Source organism: Neomonachus schauinslandi, chromosome 16 (genome assembly GCF_002201575.2).
Source record: "Neomonachus schauinslandi chromosome 16, ASM220157v2, whole genome shotgun sequence".
NCBI lineage: Eukaryota > Metazoa > Chordata > Mammalia > Carnivora > Phocidae > Neomonachus > Neomonachus schauinslandi.
In genome coordinates, this window is record NC_058418.1 from 52,999,232 (window position 1) to 53,017,224 (window position 17,993).

General features: G+C 49.2%; 1 protein-coding gene across 1 annotated transcript in view; it reads left to right on the plus strand.

The window, feature by feature from the left end:
• Window positions 1-17,993, plus strand: part of PLCG2 (phospholipase C gamma 2) — a 136,646-nt gene that overhangs the window by 53,455 nt on the left and 65,198 nt on the right. The window contains exons 5-7 of the mRNA XM_021705295.2: window positions 5,522-5,606; window positions 7,016-7,099; window positions 16,153-16,196. Coding sequence (XP_021560970.2) covers window positions 5,522-5,606; window positions 7,016-7,099; window positions 16,153-16,196 — 213 coding nt within the window. The remainder of the gene's footprint in view (window positions 1-5,521; window positions 5,607-7,015; window positions 7,100-16,152; window positions 16,197-17,993) is intronic.

A 17,993-nucleotide genomic window follows, 5' to 3' on the forward strand; every position in this document is an offset into this window, starting at 1 on the left:
CCTTCCTGCCAGCCTGTCTTCCTTCCTTCCTTCCTTCCTTCCTTCCTCCCTCTCTCCCTCCCTCCCTCCCTCCCTCCCTCCCTCTCTTTCTTTCAAATAATAGTTATCTTAATGGGTATGAAGTAGTAGCTCATTTTGATTTTGTTTTGCATCTTCCTCATTGCTAGGGATGTTGAGCATTTTTTCATGTGCTTTTTACCATTGGTCTTCTCTGGAAAAATGTCTGTTCAGGTCCTCCTTTGCCATTTTAAAATTTCACCTTACAATTTTAGCCCTTATTCAACTTTCAAGTGTTGACTCTGGGATAGGAACTATATAACCTATTATTTTTCATTCATTCTATTCTTCATTATGCTTTTCTTTAGCATTACCATTTGAAAAAGTGCACATAGATTTTTTTTAAATATAAAAGTAATTCATGTTCATTATAGAGAATTTTATAAATTCTGAGAACTAGAATCTGTATAAATGTGATATTAATAAATGTTACATACCATGAACCCCAGCTACAGTTTGTTTCAGCTTTGTTTTTTTACTTGTTTATTTTACTTCATTAAAATCTAATTACACATATGATCTTTTTTCCTATTCTTCTTTAATTTCTAAATTTGGGGAGGGGCACCTGGGTGGCTCAGTCGGTTAAGCATCTGCCTTTGGCTCAAGTTGTGATCCCAGGGTCCTGGGATCGAGTCCCGCATCGGGCTCCCTGCTCAGCGGGGAGTCTGCTTCTCCCTCTTTCTCTGCTGCTCCCCCTGCTTGTGCATGTGCACACATGCGTGCTCTCTCTCTCTCTCTCAAATAAAATCTTTAAAAAAAATAAATTTGGGGTTAACTTTACATGTAGAGAAAAGTTGCGAAGATAGTACAGGAAGTCCCCAAATACCCATCTGCCCAGGTTTCTCTCATGCTCCCCTCGTGCATTGCCACGTCGTGTTTGTGGAAACTGAGGAAACAGCATTGGCACAGGACTCTGAACTGAGCCCTGGACTTGATGGGGAGCTCACTATTTCCCCACTGACGTGCTCTTCCTGGTTCCAGAGCTAACCGCCCTCCCCGCCCGCCCCGTTACACTGCATTGTTCTGCCCCTTGGTCTACTCTGGGTCGGGACAGTTTCTCCATCTTCCCTGACGACCTTGACGGTTTTGGGGAATACACCCAGGTATCTTCTAGCATCTCCCTTAGTTCGTGTTGGTCTGACATTTTTGTCATGATGAGGCAGGAGTCATGGGTAGGCTGAGGTTGTGGGTGTTTGGGAAGAATATCACAGAGGGGAAGGTCTTCTTTGTCCTGTCATCACATTGAGGGCTGTGTGTTCTCTTCAGGGCTTGTCAGTGGTGATGTCACTCTTGATCCCCTGGCCAAGGTGGTATTGGGAAGATGGCCCTTTGTAAAGTCACCCCCACCACCATTCTTTGGGAATAAATCGCTGAATCCAGCCCACCCTAAAGGAGGCGAGGATTAAACCATTTTCACATCACGTTACAGCATGAGAACGTCTCCACTTCCTTGCAGCTCTTCAGGAAAGTGATGTCCATGCCTACGTTGGAAATCAACCAATGGGAATGTGATACTTGGTTTGAAAAGTTGTCTTTTGCCATTTAATCTATGTCCAGTTTTTCCTTATGTTCACATTAGCACCGAATCATGTTCCAGGTAAACATAGGATGTGACCCTCACGAGAAGCATTTTCAGGGCCACTGTAGGATTCTTGGTCCTGTACCATGACTCCGCAGTCCCCCACTGGACAGACATGCTCTGCCTTCCTTACCTTCCTGTTGCTGCTCACATCGGCGGGGGCGCCTTGAGGTCAGGGGTCTGGCTGGTTTGGTCTTCCTAGTGTTTGTCAGATGAAAGGAAGTTCTCCCTTTCATTCCTAGACATATCATTGAGCAAATGGAACGTTCTAGCTTGGGAAGCTTTCCTTATGACATTTCCAGGCCTGCAGAGACTGAGTCAGAAGTGTCAGTTCTTTAACAGTAACTCTTGGCTGGATTTTTAGAGGCAACGCCCACCCACACCCCCATCTTTGAGCCTTTAGAGTTTAGTTGTCTCTTGTCAGGGAATTAGGTTCTGAGGTTGTGCAAAAGGTGAGTATTTCTGTGATCAAAATACCCCTTGAGAAACGCCCCCTCCCCCAGCGAACCTTCTGTGAGGGTCCCTGGAGTTGTGTTCCCTGGTGGGAGGCTCACCATGGCTGCGTCCCACGGAGGGGCAGGGGCCTCAGGGTTGAGAGCAGATTGTCTCCTGTGGACATTTCTTTCCCTCCTTTGCCTTTTGCCCCTGGGCATATAACATGGAATTTGCATCGGCTAAGGGTGGGCTGCCCGTTTTCCTTCAGCCTGGCCGGGGCAGAGGGAAGACTGTGTTGTGTTTCAGGAGGCAGAAGGGCCAGGGGTTCCAGGTGGGAGACAGGGATGTGGGTCCGGGTCTCTCCTTCAGCAGGAATGCAGGGAGGTATTATGCAGGTAATAGTGTGGCCCCAGCCCACTGGGACTGCCTGGGGGCTTTGGCCTTAGGTATGTGCAGTCTCCCCAGCAGAGATCCTGCTTCACTAGGTCTAGCCTGGGGCTCAAGAATTTTGCATTTCTAACAAATTCCCAGCTGATGTTGGTGCCGGTGGTCCGGGGACTCTACTTAGAAAAGGATCCTCTGGAGCTGCTCTGTCCAATACGGTGGCCCCTAGCTATAGGTGGCTATTTATTTAATTTTATTATTTTTTAAAAAATTTTTATTTATTTATTTGACAGAGAGAGACACAGCGAAAGAGGGAACACAAGCAGGGGGAGAGGGAGAGGGAGAAGCAGACTCCCAGCTGAGCAGGGAGCCCGATGCGGGGCTCGATCCCAGGACCCTGGGATCATGACCTGAGCGGAAGGCAGACGCTTAACGACTGAGCCACCCAGGTGCCCCTATAGGTGACTATTTAAATTAATTAAAATTAAATAAAATTTAGTTCCTGGGTCATGTTAGCCACATTTCAGATGCTCAGTAGCCACATGTGGCTAGTGGCTACCCCATCGGCCAGCCCAGATCTAGAACACTGCCATCATCATAGAAAGTTCTGTTGGGCAGTGGTGAGGTTTGAATCTCTGCTTCAACACTTACTGGTTGTGTGAGTTCGGGGAAATTACTTAATTTCTCTGTGCCTTAGTTTTCTAGTCTATAAGAGAGAGCTAATAGTTGCTGCCTCCCTGGGTTGGTGTGAGGTCTCAGTGGGTGGGTATGTGAAAGTGCTTAGATGGTGCCCGGCTTATGGTGAGCGCTGACAGAGGCTTAAGATTGTCCTTACTGCTCTAAGAACCCCGGGGGTGGTAGAGGTGTCGGTCCAGCCTCCCGTGGCAGGTAAGTTTCCTGGGGCAGCGTGGTCAAGGCTGCTGGGGTACGGTGCCGTAGGAGCTGGGACGGTGCCAGGCCGGCAGGGGGAGGTGCCACGATTGTGGAGTGATGCCTGCTGTGGAAGGGGGAGGGGCTCTGTGTGGCCCGTGGTGGGGACCATTTCTAGCCTTCCCTCTCCAGAGGAATTGCCCTGGTTCCTAACCCACGGTCACAGGCTGAGCCTGCAGGAAGCAGAACCTGAGATGGGTGTTAGTGTGCAGGAAGCTTACTGGGGAGGGCGTGGGGGAGGGACACCTGTGCGTACTGGCAGGAATTAGCTGCCGTGGTCACAGCCACGGCCTCCAGAGCCGTCCTCCCTTGAGGTCCTGAGAGGGTTGGGGATGCTGGATTCGACCTTGCTGAGGCACTCTCTTCATCTGAGGACGGGGAGAGGGGTGAGGTTGGGGGCTGCTGGATTCTTCCCCTCCAGCAGCTGGGGAGCCCCTGTGCCTGTCGTGGCTCAGGGTCAGGCGGTGCAGCCCAGACCCACAGGCCTAGAGTGGGGGGCGTGGAGCGGCAAAGTCCCAGCACAGGAGCCCAGGGAAGCTCTGTGGCCCCCACCTTTACCTGGGGGCTCCATTGCTCTGCTGTAAGGTGGGCCTTTTGGAGCAGGTGGATTCGGGTGCCCCGTTGCTCAGAGTCTTGTGCCCCCAGGTGTGGTTTGCTCCACTGGCTCCCAGCCCCCCTGTCTCTGTACCTGGAGGTAGGGAGGTTTCTTGACCCTGTTTCTGCCTAGAGGTTCTGCATTCCCCAGGGGACTCTGACCTCTTCCTTGGTGCTGGATGAGCCCTGCAGGGCCACCAGCTTGGCCACACCCTCTCCTTGCCCCGTCTTGGGGCACCAGACCCTGTTGCTCCTCTCTTTTCGTCCTGTTCCCGGCCAGGCCTTGCTGGACATCCCGGGGGCTGGGTCAGAAAGGGGGTCTCAGCCAGCCTGCTTGATTCTCTGCCCGGCCAGGCCCACCTGATGTTGTTGCTCTCATTTCTGGGAAAGCCCTTGGTGCTGACCCTGTAGTAGTGGGGGGCAGGGAAGCCTCTTGCAGGTGAAGATGTCTGATGTTAGGGAGGCTGTTAGACTAGAGGTGGAAAGGCTGGCGGTGGGGACACTGGGACAGCCGGGGGTCCCACTTCGTTGTCTGCAGGGCCAGCTGCAGAGGGTAACGTGCTGCTTCTCTCCGGATGTACCGGCAGAGGCCGAGTTGACAGCGTTGGGGAAACTCGGCCATTTTCTGCCCACATCCTGGACTGGCTTCCTTCCTTGGCCATGCACAGCCCTGTCCAGTCGGACGTCTCCAGAACACAGAGCAGTTTTCTCTGACCATACCAACAGCACCCCCAGACCACCCTCTCTCGCTCTAGCAGACACTCGGCTCTGTAGCTGCAGGGGTCTGGATGCCATGCCCTTGACCCCCCCACCCCACCCCCCACCTCCCCACTGTTCGTGCTGTCCCTGGAGAGGTGGGGAAATGCCCTGGAGTCCACCTCCCCCATCTCCTAGCTCCGAACCTTCTGAGTCTGTGTCCTCACCCGGGATGTGGAGGTGGTGATGGTACCCACCCCAGGAGGTCGTGAGAGCATGGAGGGGGTATGTGTCTGTGCATCCGTCCACCCCCCGGAGCGGTGCCTGGCATTGAATATGCGCGGCTGAAGTTCCAGTCACTACTGTTATTAACTAGAGCTGCTACAGGTATTTCTTTTGCTCAGAATGTGCTCTCCCCTTCTTTCCTCTGCAACTGAACTTGCCCCCTGGCCCAAGTGAAAAGCATGCCTGGGGGTTTCTGTGATGTGGTCTACCTGACTATACCTTTTGGGATTTGATTCAAACCCGGGCTCTGCTGTCACCCAGCTCTGACCTAGAGCAGCGTATCCCTCCCAGACCCCTCCCCCGTTGCCTGTTCTGAAACCCAAGGGTGGGTCATGCTTCCTGTGTAGGGGGTCAGGTGCAGGGAGGGGTTAGGTAACATTATTATTGCCTGGATGACACCAGGGCAGCCTGGCACATAGTAGGTGCTCCTGTGAGGCTGGGTCCTTCCCCTTTCCCCTCCGGCCTTCTGTGACCGGGCCCCCCACCCCTTGGTTTGAACCCCTGGGACGTTTCATGTCTGCCCCTCGAGGTCAATAGAGCTGGGGTTTCCCTCTTTTGCAGCATCAGCCTCCGAGAGTTGAAGACCATCTTACCCCTGGTCAACTTCAAAGTGAACAGTGCCAAGTTCCTCAAAGATAAGTTTGTGGTAAGTTTCCTAGCTTGGCTGGCCTGGCAATTTTGTGAACTTAGGGCCACTTAGCCTTTGAGCCCTGTCAAATGGTGCCCAAGAGAATCCTTCACCTCCCGATGCATCTGTCCCAGTCCAGACAGAGGAACCACGTGAAGGGCGTAGCACGCTGTTCGCAGACCTAGCTGAGGACGTCCTCCACAAGGACCATGTTTGCTGAGCTGCTTGACTTGCTCCCACCAGTATAGCCTTTCCATTTCCTCACCGTTCTGCAGCCTACTTTCCTTCAAGTAACACGAACTAATGTGTTTCTTTTGGAAAATATTATGAAAGGTTCCTTATGTAGGTTGTCAGGGCGTGGCGTTTTGTGTCCAAGTCCTCATAACCTAGTTGTCTGAGTTGGCTCTTCCCTGGCTTTCTTCCCACTCCCCACTCAGCTCTCCTCCCACCCATCATTTAGTTTGGTTACGGTCTCGTGTAATTAAGCTGTTGGCAGATCTGTGGCAGGTTAAGTCACTCCGAGAGTGACGGTGCAGGGTAGGGCAGGTGGGGCCTTCCCGAAAGGGGTTAGGATGAAGATGTGTAGGCCCCCTGACTGGTGCTCAGAGAGATCCCGACTCTTGTCAAGGAACTCTGTGACACTCTGTCTCCCTAGCTCCAGTTGCAGGACTCACGTGGCCTTCCCAGTGGCAGCCCCAGTCACAGGCTTCCTCAGCCACGAAAGTGCATTCATTTTTGTACCAGTGAGCTCTCGGAAGAGTTAACCCATTTTCTGGCTATCAAGCCATCTTTTGACCTGCCTGGAACGTTCCAACTATTCTAAGAAGGCAGAAACAGAGACAGGGGGAGCATTTACCATCGATCGTCACATCGCTGGAATCTTGTTCTTTATCAAGGCTTTCCTGAGCTGGCGATACGTAGATGTTATTGGTTTGGTTTTGGGGAAGTCCTAGGGAGGGCGGTGGTGGTTTTCCCATTTTATAGATGAAGAAACTGACGGTCTGAATGGATCAGGTAAATTACCCAAACCATAAGCAATTCAGGGGACAAGCCTTGACTGGAGTTGAGCTCTAACTCCAAAGGCTTGGTTAGTTTCCCCATGCTTTTAGAATGACCCTGTGCTAGGCCTGGATTTGGAAGTGTCTTCTGCCCCCAGAGGGAGGAGTTCTGCATTACCGCTCTTGGAATTCTGGCCAAATCTCTTCTGTTGTGAAGGGCAAGAGCAGGATCTTACCCGGTGGGGCCCCTGGTGGGTATGTTCTCCAGGCAGATACATGAGGAAACCTGTGGACGGTTTGGGTTCAGAGGAAGGTGAGTTTGCTTGTAACCAGGGCTGTAGATCAGCCCTTCCGCCTGGTCACGGTGCGGCAGCCTGCTCCTGGGGACTTCAGAGATCACGTGGTCACTTTTTTTTTTTTAATTTACAGGAAATCGGTGCGCACAAAGACGAACTCAGCTTTGAGCAGTTCCACGTGTTCTATAAAAAACTTATGTTTGAGCAGCAAAAGTCGGTAAGATTAATTCTTGAGCAAAGGATCAAATGATGTCTTTGTTTCCCCTGTGTTTCAAAGTCTGGCACGTTCCTAAGAAACCCATTAGAAGTGTTGAGTGTCCTTTCTCGTCAAGGAAAGGCACGATGGGAATGACTGGGATATACTATTTGCAACTGTTAGATTATAGACATGTGAGAGAGCTATGGGGAAAATGGGGGGAATGGCTCTTTCATACCCTCCTGGTGGGAATGTGAGAAGTCTGGAATTGCAGCCTATTAAAGTAAAAAAGTCCCATTAACTTGGCTGCATGATCTCGTTGTGGAAGGAAATTTATCAAATTATTAAGGGGAGCCATCTCTGGGTGGAGGGATTATGTGTGTGTTCCTTCTTTTTATGCTTTTATTCATTATTTATGAGAATATTTTTTATTAAGATAATATGCCATTTTAAAATTAAATTAAGATATGCATACATTTTGACCTGACAGTGGCATTTTGGGGACTCTGTTTGAGAGAAATGAGGGCACGGGGACCTAGGAATTTATTACCAGATTGTTTATTGCAGCATTACTTAGGCAGGCAAAATACCTGGGAGCCATCTGCCTGCTTCTCAGTAGAGAAATAGCTAAGTAAATTATGGTCAATCCCTACCACGCAACATTATGCAGCTGATTAAGAAGTCTGAGTCTGTGTGTTCGTTGATCTGGAGGGATGTTCATGATATTTTGTGAGCAAAGCCAGCGGCAGATTCAAGCGAGGAACTGGGTCTGATGAAAAACCCAAACCAAAACCAGGATACAATAATCCTCTTCCATATGTCTCTGTGTGTTTTATGAACAAAGGAAAAAGTATGGAAGAATACACACTAATGTTGATTTTGTCTGTGTATTGAAGGGGCTTGGGAAGATGGGCAGGAGACATGATTGCATTTTCCTTTGCATACCTCCGTTTTCTTTGACTTGTTCCGAAGAGCACATTACTGTCACGATAAGAAAAAGTTCCATTAAGTGTAAAGCTTAAAAAGTGGGGTTCGGTGCGGTGCATGGTGCACAGTGCCTGGTGGGTGGTGCACACCCCACAAACAGGAGCCTCTGCTGTCGGAAAAGGGCTTTGCAGGTGGCAGAGGTGGGTCCAGAGCAGAGCTGCAGAGCAGAGGGGATGTGGGACTTGGAGCCAGAGATCTGGTTTCTCCAACTAGCTGTGTGATCCGGGGCTGGCCACCCACCACACTCAGCCTCAGTCTACTCATCTGTGTGATCGGGGCAGGGATTCTTGCCCCCTTGGGCTTTAGGGAGGATTGAATGAGGGCTTGGAACGGGGAGGTCAATAGTGCAGGCATTTTTAAATGATGAGCATATGAAAGTCACTAGAAGGGGGGCGCTTGGCTGGCTCAGTTGGTAGAGCACACTACTCTTGATCTTAGGGTTGTGAAGTTCAAGCCCCATGTTGGGCATGGTGCCTACTACTAATAAAAAAAGAACACACACAGTTGCTAGAAGACACTTATTAATTGCCTTCTGTATGCAGGCTTGCAGTGGGCACAGGATGAGGCTTCTTGATAGGTGACGGTTGGCTGTGGGATTTGGGATGTATCTGAGGCAAAGAAATGGGGGCAGCATTTCTAGTCTGCCTAGATTGGAGGAAAATACAGTATTTTATAGAGTAAAACATTCCATTGCATTGTGTTGATTTTCACATATTCTTGGTTTGCCAAATAGAGTAGAAAGACTCTGTAGGTTTTGGGGATTGAAAGTCCTGGAGTTCAGCCCCAGCTTGACCTTGGCTGACCACAAATGATTTTGGGGAAAGTCATCTTTTTCCTGTTCACTCAGCCACCTCTGTAAAATAAAGGTATCAAATCAGGTCATTGGTTATGAAACTTTTTAAATTATATAACCTGCCTGCCCTTTTTTATATGAAAACTTAATTTAAAAAAACTGTATAAAAGCTGATCGGAACACGTTTTTTAGGTTAAAATCTGTTTTATTTAAAATCAGTTCTTGAGAACAATGAAAATGTTTTGATGACAATGTACAAGTGAAATCCAGAATAATGACAGTTGCTGTCTTACGCACTCGACCGGGATTGAGAAAAGCTCGATTCACTCAAGATAAGTAGTTGCAAGTAACAGTTTTTATAATCAGTTGCCTTGAAATTTCAGGATGCTGTCTCAGACAGATGGCAGGCGAAGCTTGAGAATAAGGTTTGCACAAAAGCTATTTCATCTGCCAGCACAGGTTAACTCATTGGTGGTCTGTTTCCACTGTGATAAAATTCCACGTAAGACTTATCTCAACCTGCACTTTTGTTACAGTTCTTTTTAAGGCTAATGTGTGTGTGTGTTTGGGAGGGAGAAGAGGAAGAAGACATTTGAGTCAGATTTCTGCAGAATCCCCGAATCCTCTGGGGATAACTTAGATTGCCCAGTTTTGGGGGGAAAACATCTGTACCAGAGGTTGCTTCTGTTGGCCAGAATACCACATTGAGCCTGCATTCTGTTGGACTTGGCCTAATGCTTTAAATATTTTTAAAATGAATTGCCTACATTTAAAACTTAAGAGATTCCACATTAAGATCTAGATTTTCTGGGGGCGCCTGGATGGCTCAGTCGTTAAGCGTCTGCCTTCGGCTCAGGTCATGATCCCAGGGTCCTGGGATCGAGCCCCGCATCGGGCTCCCTGCTCGGAGGGAAGTCCGCTTCTCCCTCTCCCACTCCCCCTGCTTGTGTTCCGTCTCTCGCTGTGTCTCTCTCTCTCAAATAAATAAATAAAATCTTAAAAAAAAAAAAAAGATCTAGGTTTTCTGCTTCTTTTGGAAAAAAAAAATGACATGTGGCTATATATGGGTCCTGAGTTCCCCATGAGGACTTCTGAGTAGGAAGGAATCAAGCCTTCTCTGGTTTGACCAGCTCCCACCCCACCCCCCAGCTCTCTACTAATTTATGTTGCCTACCGGGCCGCAAAGACTTTGGCTCTCTAGCACTAGAGGGTAGAACTGACTTGGAATTTGGATAACAAAGCCCTAAGCTCTATAGGTAGTTAATGGCCAGCTTGAGAAACCTCACTACTCTTGTGCAGGTAAACGCCCCTCCCCTAGGGTCAGCATATAATTTACTTCCTGAGTTCCTCGCTGGCAGCACACAGCACAGAAAAGCAATAGCTGTGTGCTCTTTAGAGGCTCAGCTGGATTTCTTAGGCTCCTTTGGGGAGACAGAGCTGTTTATGGTGATAGACAACCCCCCAGCCTAGATCCAGGAGTGGGTTCCTGCTCATCAGCAGCTATCGGTTCCCAGCTTGAGGAAACCTGTGTCTGACCACCTGCTTACATTGCTGCTGTCAAGCCTCAAAGCTTCTCAAAGTTTGGCAGCAGCAGGAGGACAAGAAACTTAATTCCATGTGTGTCCCCCGTGATATGCCTCTAACTGGGCTGTATGAACAATATTATGAATGAAGAGCATAGCGAACATTTCTTAAGTGTAAACTATTCGCTGGGTGCTGTGCTAAGTGTTGTCCGCGCATCTAATTCTCTTCTCTAATTGTGTGAGAGGCACTGTTGTTATCCCCGTTTTACAGATGAAGAGCCTGAGTCTCGGAGAGATTACTTGCTGGAGGTTATACAGTAACCTGTAAACTAGGTTACTATACAATAAGCTGCAGAGCTAGGATTTGAGTTCCCTTCTGCCCAACTTTGGTGCCCAGCCACTGATAACTTGTTTTTAATTTTTAAAACATTTGTATCCAGGGAAATTTCAAACATACATCAGCAGAGGTGATAGTGTAACAAACTCCATGTACCCATCAGCCAGCTTCAGCAGTGATCAACTCATGGCTCTCCTATTTCATCTTGCTCTTACCCACTTCCCTCTGCTCAGGGGATTTTGAAGCAAACCCTCTGCTCAGGGGATTTTGTATTATTTCTCCCTTAAATGCTTGAATACCCAGCTTCTGCTGCTCTGCTCCCTCCCCACCAAACTGGGTTAGTGGCAGTCGGGCATCAGGTACTCACAGGCTCTGATCTGCAGTGAGGATGGCTGGTTAATTTCCTTCTTGCTCTTGGTCCAGGATTTGAGTTTCACCCCTGTGGGATGCGGTGGTCAGGTTGTTTGTTCATCGGTTTTTACCCCCTGCCCTTCCGTATGATCTATTCTCTGTACCCTCCGGTAGATACCTTTGGAAATGTGTTAGGGTTCTGCATTAGCTGCATAACAGTATCACCATGATGTTCATTGTTCTTTCAGTTTCTGGAGCTCGGGTATTTAGCTGGATTCTCTGCTTTGGGGTCTCATCTGATTTCAGCCTGAGGCTCTGGTCTCATCTGAGGCTCAAGTGGGAGAAGACCTGCTTCCAAGCTCATGAGGTTGTGGAACAATGAGTTCCTTGTAGGTGTAGGACTGAGGGTTCAGTTTCTTGCTGGCCAGAGGCCACCCACAGCTCCTAGATGCTGCCCGTAGCTCCCTCTGATGGATGGAGCTCTCCTGCATGGGTGGTGGCTTCCTCAAAGGCGGCAAGACAGGTGCTCAATCGTGATAGCGGCATCTTACAGTCTGAGACACATAATCATGTACATCCCATTATTTTTGCAAGTGGCAGGGAAATGCAGGGGTGTGGACACTGGGAGGAGAACATCCTGGGGCCACCTTAAAATTCTGTCCACCATGGGTTCCCATAAACCCAAGATTCAGAGTTGCTCTCCAGCAGCTCCCAAATAATCATCAGCTCCCAGATCGTGTCCAGTGCGATTCAAACAACAGGTGCCTTCCAACCCTGCAAGGTACCAGAAAACAAGCACACACGGCCTTCTACCATCCATCACCATCCCCCTGGACTCTGAATGTAGGTGTCTTCCATTGCTTGTTTGCCTGTTAAGACAGAAAATAGGGGCATCTGGGTGGCTCAGTCGTTAAGTGTCTGCCTTCAGCTCAGGTCATGGTCCCAGGATCCTGGGATCGAGCCCCGCATCGGGCTCCCTGCTCGGCGGGAAGCCTGCTTCTCCCTCTCACACTCTCCCTGCTTGTGTTCCCTCTCTTGCTGTCTCTCTCTCTGTCAAATAAAAAAAAAAATTAGCTATACCCTTTTTAAAGGTGGCACTAACCTTGCTTTTGTGTTACTTGTAGCTGAGAGCAGTATTAAGTTTCCAGATGCTCAGTCTTTTCTGTTACATGGGGGTGATGGTACCCACCCTCCAGGCTTATTGAGAAGATAAAGAGGGCTCGTCGAGAGCAGTCCCCCAGCAGAGCATCCAGCGCACAGCTGGCCCCCAGGACAGCCTGTCCTTTCCTGTGGCAGAATTACCTCGGGAAGAAGGGACTACAGCTGGCCTTGGTGCTTCAACGGGACCATCTTGGTCAGAGTCAGTGGGTTTCCCAGGGAGGTCCTTTGATACCTCACTGCTGAAGCACAGGACCAGGCAGCCCTTGATTGGAAATTCATTTCTGATGTCAATAAATTGTATGATAAGCAAAGTAACGCATACTTACTACATAGAAGTAGGAAGCTCATACAAATCAAAAGATAAGTAAAATGTCTCCAAACCTTCTATGATTATACGTTGAGGAGAAAGATTAATATTTATTCCTTGAGCTTTTACATAGGTGCCAGTGTGTGGGAAGTGAGTCACATTCTGTAATGGTATTCTGGCTGAGGATTCCAGAGAATATTGCAGATTATTCTAATGGGCGGTGGGGGTGGGGGGGGTGGGATGGGGAGAACCGTCCACAGTACAGAAGTCAGCAGTGAATCTCTGGTTAACTTTTTCTGTCACTGTCATTTTCCCCTTGGCCTCCTGGCACCGAATGGCTCATGTAACCTGCTACGCACAGAGGGTGTAGGGCGAGTCGTAGCCTGGAGGGTGCGCTGCACCCGCCCCCCCCACCGCCGGCCATGTGGGGAGACTCATTCCCTGACCTCAGGTTGACCTCGACGCCTCTGGGCCTTTGCTTTTGTAGTCCCCATCCTTTGGCACAGTCCCTTCCCTTGTCTCCTGGGAATCAGAAGTCAAAGATGACTTTTTCTTGTAGCCTTCAGTTTTCCCCAGAGAAAATTAATTTGTCCATTATTTTAGGCATTCATTCAACACACATTTGAGCCAGGAGGTCACAGTGGTTAATAAAACAGACATCTCCCCTGACCTCATAGATCCTTTGCTGGGGCCAAAGGGGTCAAGGATGTCACCTCTAGTCACACGGAGCCAACAATGTCCTGGTTTGGTAGACTTTGACCACATAACCCCACACAGTAATGGTAGAATAACTTAATTGCTGTCTCTCCACTGTGTGCCTATAGCATCTAGAATATTCTTCTCTCATTGCTAGGATGCCATTATTTACTCTGTGTGCATTTGCATGTATCGTATGGGCCAGTGGAGAAGTACAAAGGTAGACCAGGTTTGAACTTCTGACCCCATGACATTCTAGATATGTCATCTTAGAACATCTGCTTGTCCTCCCAGAGAAAGGGGGGGGAGTCTGTGACTGACGTGGGGTTTGTTTTACTGCCTTCCTGATGAGAGGGGCACGAGGGGTAACTGCGGTTGTGGCTGCCCTGCATCAGCTCACGACAAGCCCTGTGAGTTCCCCAGGGCTGCCCCGACAGACCCCAGCTAAGTGGCTGAAGAGAGAACAGACCCCTGTCTCTCGCGGTCCGGGTGTCAACAGCGCTGAGGGCCCACTGACGTCTCTGGGGAGGATCTGCTTCTTGCCACTCTCCTCGCTTCTGCTGTTTGCTGGCCATCCTGGGTGCTTCTTGCCCCCCCGTCTCTGCCTCTGTCATCACGTGGCCACCTTGTCCTGGTCTGTGCCTGCTCCAGATGTCCCCCTTTATAAGGACTCTAGTCATGGCATTAGGGCCCGTCCTAATCCAGGAGGACCTTGCCTTCATTTGATCACATCTGCAAAGATCTGATTTCCAAATAAGATCACATTCGCAATGGAGCGGGGAGGGGTTGGGGCTTGCACAGATCTTTTGGGGGCCACATATGTACCCATAACACATGCTGTAACCTCTTCCTTCGATAGAATGCCCTCCCTGACACGTCCCCCCCCGTCCGACTGCTGCCGCATCTCTCTGCCCCGGGACCTGTCCAGGAGCACCATCAGCATCACTGTCTGCACCCGCCTCCCCCTCTCTGTCTCCTGAGCCTGTCCCAGCCATGTGTCCCAGCCTCCCCCCCCCCGCAACCCCCACGGCAGTTCATCTTGTCATCTCACCAGTGACCTCCACACTGACAAAGCCATTTGTCTGCATTCTCCTCTCACTTCGCTCACAACATCCTTGGCTGGGTCTCTGATTTCTTGGTGTCTGAAGGTTGGTCATCCCAAGCAGGGCCTGTGCTTAGCCAGACTCTCCCCTCTAACTGCCTGCTTGCCTTGCATCTCACGCTGCAGTGTCCAAAAGAGACCGCTTGTTGCTTCTCCGCTCTCCCCAGCCTCCACTGCAGTGGGTATGTGACTGGCCGCTCTGTTGGGTGGGCCTGGGAATCTTCTTGCCTTCTACCTTCCTTTCCCCATGACCCCCACCCCCACACCTGCCCTGTTGTGTTGCATCTTTGAATTCTGCTTCTGCTTGTGCAAGTGGTGAGCCTTTTGGCTTTTAATCCTTTCCCTGCCCTGCTCTGTACCCTGGGGGTGCTGATTCCCAGAAATACATTCCTAGGTGCCTCTGCTAGCAGGTTCAGCAAGTGGGGTGACCAGGATGGAGACACAGGCCTACGAGAGGGGAAGCTGGGGTGTTTCTCCCCATATTTTCTGGCTCTGGAAGCATCTCTGCAATAGGGGCACCTCCTTTGTCCCAGCTGTCCACCTGGCTGAAATGGGGTGGAGCTTTTTTGGTGCTTCATTGAAAAGAAGGAGAGGAACCTGCTGGCTTTAAAGATCTAGTAGAGTGGATAATTGACTGGTCTCCAAGGAGACCAGTCTTGGGGTTTGGGTTTGGAAGGGATCTGGCCTTAAACACTAGGTCGATCTAGGAATCTAAGTGGCAAATGAGTCCAAATCCCAAAGAGCACACACTGCCCCAAATCCCCTTCTTTTTTCTTTTTGTTAAATAAAGAAATAGCTATGCTGTAAATTACACGTAAATGGAAGGAAGTACTTCTGAGTTTTTCTGAAAGAGTGGCTCTTAACCTTTTTGGGTGACCTATTTCTTTGAGATGCTGATTAAAGCTATAGATTATCTTCCCAGAAAAAAAAAATGCATACGAGTGGAGATTTACACAGACCTCCTGATGCTTCCTGGGGGCCTGTAGAGAATTTTTCCAGAAGGTTGGTTTTCCACGGGTCATCCTGGACTCCAAGCAGCTTGGCAAGAGGGCCGGGGGGTCTAGAGCAGAAGTGCCATTTATATTATTAGTGCTTGTAACGTGCCAGTGGATGCATTTCCATTTATGCCCTGAATTTTTCTTTTCTTTTTTTCTTTTTTTTAAGATTTTATTTATTAGAGTGAGAGAGAGAGTGTGTGTGTGTGTGCCTGAGCAGGGGGAGGGGCAGAGGGAGAGGGAGAAGCAGGCTCCCCACTGAGCAGAGCCAGACGTGGGGCTCAATCCCGGGACCCCGGGATCATGACCTGAGCCAAAGGCAGACGCTTAACTGACTGAGCCACCCAGGCGCCCCGTGCCCTCAATTTTTCAAATGCTTATCTAATCACAGTCTCATTAAAGATGGTTAAGTAATGCTACCTAACATCAGTGATGTACATATTATGGAATACAAAGTTTTCAAAGTAGTGAGGCAAGACTATTTGAGGTTGCAGAATAATATGTAAAGCCTAAAATGAACAGCTTAAAGTTTGGAGACACACACGTACCATAAGATATAATTAAATGAATATCCATCAAACACATTCTAGAAGGAAACCTACCAAATAACTGAGATTAATTACTTCTCAGGAGTAAGACTAAGAAGGGGGGTGAGGAAGACTTCTCCCTTTTGTTTCATAAGTAAGTTTCTGCCATATTTGCCTGTTTATAAGTCATACCAATTAAAATTTTTTAATAAAAAACTGTTCGTTTGCATTGAGTGGCTTGACTTATCTAATGTTCTTATTTTTTTATGTGTTTTTCTTCTGTCTTCTATTTCAGATTCTTGATGAATTCAAAAAAGATTCTTCCGTGTTTATCTTGGGGTGAGGCACCTCTTCTGGGGTATTGTTCGGGGTGGCTGTGCTGGGCACAGGTGCCCTTGTGGAGCCTCCCAGCTGGTGCCAGGAGGGTCACCTCTGTGGGTAGCCGCTGGTCTCCACAGACAAGGTCTCCTACAGGGGGATTGGCTTTCCCGAGCCGTGGCATGGATAAACATGAACCGCAACAGGGTTTGTGGAGTGGTGGGAGGGTGGCCTAGAAGGTTCTGTAGAGAAGCCTGTATGCCTTAGGACCTGCTTTCCCAGAAAGGAGTTTGGGAAATTCCTGGTTAAACAGGTTTAAGTGAATTAAAATGAGTCGATGCATATAAAGTGCTTCATGTGGTGTGTGGGGTGGCAAAGGGCTTGTAATAGTGATGATGGTATTATTATTACAGTGTAAGTGCTGCGGGACTTCTCAGGACCTTTACTGTTCTTTTTTTTTTTTTTTTTTTTAAGATTTATTTATTTATTTTAGAGAAAGTACAAGTGAGCTGGGGGAGGGGTAGAGGGAGGAGGAGAGAGAGAATCTCAAGCAGACTCCGCGCTGAGCTCAGAGCCCAACACAGCGCTCAGTCTCACAACCCTGAGATCATGACCTGAGCCGAAAGCAAGGGTCAGATGCTCAACTGACTGACCTACCTAGGCGCCCCAAGACCTTCACTATTCTTACTAATTCCCCAAGTGGGGGATTTATGAAGTGTTCTGTGTTTCCCAAGTCTAACTGCCTGGGAAAATGTTTGGTCTGGAGTTAATAGCACCTAAAATGATTTGTGACATGCTGACCTAGGCCTGCTTTTCAGAACCAGCCCTCATTGATGAGAACACTCTGGCAGCTGATCCTTCTGTCCCTTTCTAAACCAGAAACCTCAGGACTGCAAAGTACATATGAAACAGATTTGATTTTTATGCAGTATTTTAAGGAAGAGGTTAGTGTTAGACCATGAGGCTGGTTAGCAAAGAAGGTTACAGATACACTCATAATTAAAGACATTAGACTTTTGAACCCTGAGTGTGTAGTAAAGGGAACAGCTAAAAGTGTGTTTTATCTCCTGTATTTAAAAAGACCCCCCCCCCGACCCCCAATACACACATACACACACACAGACACCTTGCAAATGCTCAGGGTAAAGTACAGATTTCCCTGGAAAGCTCTGTTATATAGAAACACTTTCCATAGAGACCAGGGTTGCTGGTCCAGTGAGGTCCCAGTATTTCAGTAACCACGAGCATCCTCTCCTGTGAGGCCATCTGTCAGCAGGCTGCTGGCTGAGGTGGAGTCTCCCTGTATTCAGGGTAAAGTGTTCCCTCGTCTCAAACAGAAAATCCTCCCAACATTGGGCCTCTGCCTGCTCCAAAGCCTATGTCTTGCATCTTCGGGCTGATTCTCCCCATCCGCCCAGAAGCTGGGGGGGCTTCATCTGGCTCCCACTCCTGCTTCAGAGCCCTCACTGGCTCAGCAAACTCTGCATTGTGGCTTCTGAGGAGACCCTCTGATGGGCCCCTGTTCACTTCTCCAGCATCGGCTCCCCCGAAATGCTGTCCACATCCAGCCCTACCTAAGCATTTGCTGTATGGCTCAGGTCTGCCCCCCGCCAATTGCTCTCTCCCCCCTTCCTCCCCTTTCCCCCTTCTCTTTTCCGTTAGGCCTTTGCATATATGGTTCCCTTTGCCCGAGACCCTTTCCACCTCCTCGTGAGCCCCTCCTCATTCTGAGACTCCATCAGCTGCTGCATCCTCCAGAAAGCCTCCCTGGCCCTCCAGGTCTGGATTCGCACTCCGCCCCCCCCCCCCCCCCCCCCC